The 6,515-nt window shown below is 43.9% G+C and overlaps 1 protein-coding gene across 1 annotated transcript; it reads right to left on the reverse strand.

Annotated features, from left to right (window-relative positions):
* Positions 1-249: 249 nt before the first annotated feature.
* T (T, brachyury homolog (mouse)) lies at positions 250-6,199 on the reverse strand (the record flags this gene model as incomplete). The annotated part of the gene is made up of 6 exons (XM_009869406.1): positions 250-523; positions 2,357-2,489; positions 4,018-4,194; positions 5,101-5,162; positions 5,260-5,321; positions 6,065-6,199. Coding segments are annotated over 6 exons (843 nt in total), but the record flags the coding sequence as incomplete, so codon positions are not given.
* Positions 6,200-6,515: the final 316 nt, after the last annotated feature.

Genomic DNA, 6,515 nt, shown 5'->3' on the forward strand with positions numbered 1-6,515 from the left:
AAAAAAAAAAAAAAGATTAAAAGCAGTGAATCTGCTCTCAGAATTGCACGCTCACCAGGTTTGTAAACTCTACATGAAGTCAGTGATGCCCTGTTCACTGCAAGAGGTACAACATAGGTGCTCTACACACAGCAGTGCAGATGCTTCATCTGTCTTTTCCTTCGTGCCCCCTTCTTCTGTCCCTCGAGGATCGAGCATTTAAAGTAACTCAGTAGCTGGAAACTCTGCCTTATGGGACAAGGTCTGACTTTACATGGAAGGGGGGGTGACAGGCGTCCACGTGGATGTGAGCCTGGCGTGTGAAGAGGCATCGTACTGGCTGTCAGGCAGGTCCGTGGGTGCCCCAGTGCTGCCGTCGTAGAGGGGGGAGGCGGAGGAGGTGGCGGTGACGGGGTGTGGGAGGGCCGTGTAGTGCGCTGGAGAGCTGCGTAAAAACTGGGAGCTCAGGCCGTTGGACATCCCGCTCGACTGAGAGACCGGAGTGATGGTGCTGTTACTCACGGTCCATAAGTTAGGATACTGGCTGGGAGAGGGGAAAGTGATGAACAGAAGTTATTGGAGGCTTTCAGCACCTGCTGGCAAGTTGCTCAGGTCACAACACAACTCCCAAAACTGGGACCACTCGCTGGAGGCAGTGAATTTTTTTAGGAAGTTCCCAGCCACTGCGAGGTAGGAAGGACCCCCAGGCAGGATGCGTGTTCATGGCAACACACCAATAAATTTAACTGCCCTGTTTTCCAGCAGCAAGCTCCAACGCTAGGTATACTGGCAAGTTTTGAGCCAAGCTGAGGAATGAAGAGGCTGGCTGAAAAATGCAGAGGTTTGAGAGCTGATTCCCGGGCCAGGCCATACCCTTGCCTCAGGGAATGGGCACGTGGTGGAGGTGGCTGGACACAGCAGCTCTTGGACCCAGGCAAGTTTGAGTCCGTGGCCACAAGTCTGTCTGGGCACCCATCCCCCTTGGGCGCCTCTGCAGCCAAAGAGTGGCAGGTGCCACCAGACAGCAATTCAGCTCTCCTTGCTCATCACCTTAGATTAGAAGAGGAAGAGCCAGACGGCTGCAGATAGCAGAGACACTACAGAAAGGGCTACTTGAAAGGAAAAAAGCCTTATCAGGACACTACAGTCTCCACCCTCTTTCTGTTCTGAGCTGCATACTAACACACATAACAAATGAAAAGAAACAAGATGATTCAAGAGAAATACTTCAGCCCTGCTGTATAATACTACACAGAAATTCCTAGCTATTGATCCCAAGCAGTTTAACAAGATAAATAGTATTCTTTCTGTACAGATAGGCACTTAGACAAAAGGGGTGGCAGATATGCCTTCCCTGAGGTCCCACAGTTCCAGTTCTACTGGTTTTATCTACTAGACAACTCAGTGCAGCAACTGAAATTCAGTGGTCTTTGCAGCTTTCCAAATACATATCCTGGGGGTCAGACAGAAAGAAGTGCTAGGAAAACCTGTTTACTTGATTAATGTGTGTTCAGGACTAAAAGTTATGTTCAGTAATACAGTTTTCTTATACCAGGTAGTATAGCACATGCCTTGGTTAACAGCTTAATGTCCATGTGCATGGTTCAGGTAAAAATACTCTCCATAAACCGAGTGGTAGGTCTGAGTTGCTGAGAAAGACGCCCAAACCTCAACCCTCTGTGTTTAATACCAAAGATTTTACCACTTCATCTGTATCTCTTTGAATTTTCAAGTTTTGCTCCAAAGGACTGACAGTAAGCTAAATTTCTGATAAATGGCACAAAAGTTTAAAAGAGTAAGTACAAAGAGTAAAAAGATAAATTTATATCATCACAAAATGGCAAAGGCTTTCACCAGGTGTATAATCCCATGCTGTGCTGTTTGTGTAGCAACACTTAAGAATAACTGCCCAAACTGCTTGCTCTTCCTCCACAGTACAGTTCACTACCCCTTTGTTTGTAATAGAAGAAGGATTTGTGGAGTTGGCTGGGAAATCGACAAGTGGCTAAAATGAAATGGATCAAAACCAAACTCTAACCTATTTTGTTTGAAAGATACAAAACTTAAAAGTGCATCCTCAAATTCAATGTGTAAGTTTGTCTAAGTGATTTGCAATCCTTATTCTATCAAACGTTGCTGTCACATGTATCTACATTTCCAAAACCAAAACATCTAAAAAAATGTAAAAGATCTTTGTATTTCTTCAACCTGTTTCCCTTGTGAATAGTCCTTCTCAGTGCCCCTCCAGATAGCTAAAGATTCACATATGGCCATAAGGGTTTCTAATTTGCTGGTGACTCAATCTCCTTTTTCAGCCTTCTCTTCCTAGAAAGTATCAATACACCGATTTGAGGGCTGCTGAGGGATGGACTCGCACCTGGAGCTGGTGGCTGTGCCAGTGCTGTGGCTCATGGGCAGCATCGTTGTGTGTGTGGGAACTCCCAGAGAAGACCAGTTGTCATGGGACTGCAGCATAGAAAGGCAGGCAGAGGAGTTGTCCACATAGGCTGCTGAGAAGACAAACACTTAAACACACTAGAATCAGACCAAATAACAGTCTTGTATTAATGTCAAACTTCCACTAGCATTTCCCCTTCTCATGGGTTGCTTTGCTAAACTTACAACTGCAAAGTTTTACTTCTGTGAGGGATCTAGGGCCAAAAAGCTGTCTTCACACCACCTGCTGCTTCAGCCCGTGCTTCTTTATTCAATCAGCGGGAGGAGGCAGGCTCCTGACTCACACTATCCTGAGCACTCCTCCAGGGCACCTTCTGTATCTCCATCATCTACATGGGCCAGTAACAGTCTGTCAGCCCTGGATAACAAGCGCATCGCTGGATGTGCTTGCTTGGTTTTGAGCCAAGGATGCCACCACAGGGTCCGAATTCTGCCTTAGGTACCAACAGGAGTGACTGGGCTGTGGCTGAAACTACTCATCTTGAGACCAAAACTGTCTGGCCAACAAGGTGGGGGCACTAGGAAGTTGTAAAGGGAATCCTGTACAGCCGCTCTTCTATACAGCCATCTGCAGTGAGAAGGAAGTTGCTGTGGCAGCTGCCTAGTGGAAGGAGAAGAGCTTCCTTGCTAGAGGACCAAGAACAAACACTGGAGGTGTTTTCTCCTTTCATTCTGTGTCAAGCCACAAAACTTGCATGAAATTTCCAAGATGCAAAAAAGCCCACAAAAAAAAATAGTTTTCCACTTTAAAATGAACTACAAAGCCACATACAACATTGGTCAGGCTGCATCTAGAAGTGTGAGTACTGCTTTACAATTCAAAACACTAAATATTCTTTTCAAATGGGAACCTTCAAGATCCATACAGGTTGAAGGGCAAAAATTGTTAACAGGCCCTTTTCAGAAGAAAGAAGAAAAAAAAAGAAAAAAAACCACAAACCACTGCTAAAAATGCCCTTCTCTTTTCCACCTTAAGTACCTGTGGCTTGGGGCACTAAAGCTATTAGGCGATTTCTGAGCACAACTTTAAAATCACTCTGCAGTTCACTCAGCTCTGTATTGTTTCTGTGTATCCAGTTGTGGCACATTCACTGAGATCAGCCTTAATGCACTGATGTTAACCACAGAAACAGGCAAGTAAAATTGAAACAGGCCCTCAGTTATTATGTGTTAATAATAAGTGACAGTAACAGAACCAGACACACGCTTATTCATTTCACTGTATTACTTGTAACTAATGATTAAAATCCTCACTTTTAAACTTTGAAAAAATAAACTCAAAGTAAGTTTAAACTCACTGGTTACAAGAATTCAAGAGCTAAGACAAAGCTGGCACAATATACCCTAATCAATTATTAAAAGACATTTCTACACACCCTCAGTTTTCCCACTGTAAAAGGACTGGGGACACGTCCTAGTCGTCCCTATTTCTTTGTGATGCTGGCCCCAAGCCCTCCGCGCAAACACAGCCGGAGAGCCACCTCAATTTCCGTGGCATGGCTCGAGATGCCCACGGCTCAAGGCTCACGTCCCTCAGCTCTGCTTCCCACCCCTTCCACCGAGCCGCAACACCAGACTTACTTGGAGAATTGTTTCTATGGGTGTAGGGGTTGGGGTAGGGGGCAGGACGGTGGTTCCTCAGCGACGAGTACCTTTCGCAGCTGTGAGCGGGGGAGAGCTGCAGCGGGGCTCCAAACTGAGGGTGAGGGTTGGCAGGTGGGCACAGAGTCCCCGTCCCGGGAATAAGCCAACTACCTACTGGGTGGGGGCAAGCGAGAGGCTTGTAAGACAGGTACATAGCGCAGCCAGGCAGGGCAAGAATCACAGTGGTGAGACTAATAATCAGTTGGCGAGGAAACACGCGCTCGGGAAAGGAAACCGTGTTTCAATGCGGCTGGAAAATCTGCATCTTTACAACTTTCTTAGAAAAAGCCCCGTGTCAAGCTAATGTTATTTTTTTAAACTGCCATTTAATTGCAACCACAGTAATGAAACACTAAAATGGTTAAGCTCTTGTTTAGGTAGGTGGTGCATGTTCAGTAACTCAGTGCAATCTTCTGTTTTAAATTGCCCTTTGGGAGTCTCAGTCTATAGCCAAGTTCTGAGATTTCTCAGGCTGCTGGTAACTCTTAGAAATTAAGTATTTTCACTGATACACAATCCCTACTGCAACTCAACTCCTTCACTTTATAGGCTGCACATGGGTTTTTTTGCAATAATACGTTAAAACAGAAATCATTAAAACACTAATGCTTTTTATTAAACTGAGAAAAAGCTTTTAAGCAAACGTCCCTGATTTTCTTCAAAGTACTTAAAAACAAAGTACCATTTCAATAATTTTCAGCTATATTTTGAAATAAACTCCTGTCTCCACACCCACATGAATGTTACTGTCCTTGTATACAAAGGTGGCTGTCTTTTTGGACATGAAGGTAACTGCAAGGTTCTATTAAAGGATTTTGAATGTAATACAAACTACACACACTGGGATCATAATGTTTATCCAATCATAAACCTTCATGAACCATGATCATAAGGATCAGTGATATTATTCTCCCTATGAACTAACAAGCAGCCAGCAATCACCGCTCATTTTTTTTTCTTAACAGATGAGATGGAAGAAATCAAAGTTACGTTCATGATGCACAACGAAAGGAAACGTACACTGGGAATACCCAGACTGTTGGTTGTCTCCCACTTCTTCCATCATGTCTTTGTGATCACTTCTGTAAAAGAAACCATGTTGTATTAGTTAAGAATATGCTTTTACAAATCTGTGTGGAAAAAAAAAACACCCCACACTTTAGAGTTAAGAGCTCTCACCTTTCTTTTGCATCAAGAAATGCCTTTGCAAACGGATTGTATTTAATTTTTAAAGCTGTGATCTAAAAACAACAACAAATATCTTTATTTGCAAGTATCACCGTTCATTATCATACAGATACTAGGATTTGAATTAGGACTGTCCACTGAAGTTAGCGAAATCACCATTTTTTTAAAGAAATAAGATTAGGCCCGTAACACCAACCTATAGACATCAGTTAAACAAGTCTGAAGCACTAGCAGAGGGCTAGGAATTCATCCCTCTGCCAAATTCTAAGAGACTGAATTGCCTGGGTTTATTGATCAGCTAAGGAAACAGCTAAGAAAGGCAATGCACTAGGTACTAGTAGAAAGGTAGTAGAGTTATAAAAAGCTTCACATTTCAAGCCAGAGAAGAATGGACATCAAAAAAATATCAGAAAGATTACTAATTTACAGATTCACTAAATATAGACATGCATTTTGGCTAACAGAGAAAGGCTAGCTTCGAAAACAGCACGTCCGTTTATTTCACTGTGTAGCCAAAAGGGACAATTGTATTTCTTAGCATACTCATCTGCCCCACAGAATCTTCTGAGATTTACAGCAGTGAATTTGCAGTGCGTATTGAGACAGTGATCAGAACTTTGCACTGTTATACATCCATACCACTTTTACATATATCAATTTCATTCTTTACGTTTAGCTCCAAACAAAGCATAGAACTGAAACGTGTGAAATGAGATCCCTTAGTTTGCTCTGTAACATGCACTTTGCCACTTGAAACCCCCTGGTACTTGCATCCGCTCTTGCCTGGTGTGCATACCTCCTCGTTCTGGTAGGCTGTCACGGCTATAAACTGGGTCTCTGGGAAGGAATGGCTGGTGATCATCCGCTGAGGGCCACCCACTCGTACGATATGAATCCTCGGCTCGTACTTGTGCAGCGAGTTCAGCATGATCTGTGAGCAAATGGACAGAGCAGGGAAGCGGTGACAGAGTGTCAGCAGATGCTGGCAGGTACAGAAGGCACTCGGGTCTTAAATCTTTCCAGCAGAGAAAAAAGACAATGGGTACAATAAGCCCTAAAACTGAAGCTGTGAGAAAAGGAACACTGCAGTCAGACACCTCAGCTTTTCGCCTAGTTATCCTCACCCCTGCTTCTTGACAGGACAGCTTCCAGAGTGACAGACATAGAGCCAGAAAGGTGCATCTGCCACATCATTGGCATTATCAGACCAGAAAGACATTTTAAAACAATAATCAAGACACCCGTCC

Source organism: Apaloderma vittatum, unplaced genomic scaffold (genome assembly GCF_000703405.1).
Source record: "Apaloderma vittatum isolate BGI_N311 unplaced genomic scaffold, ASM70340v1 Scaffold41105, whole genome shotgun sequence".
Lineage (NCBI taxonomy): Eukaryota > Metazoa > Chordata > Aves > Trogoniformes > Trogonidae > Apaloderma > Apaloderma vittatum.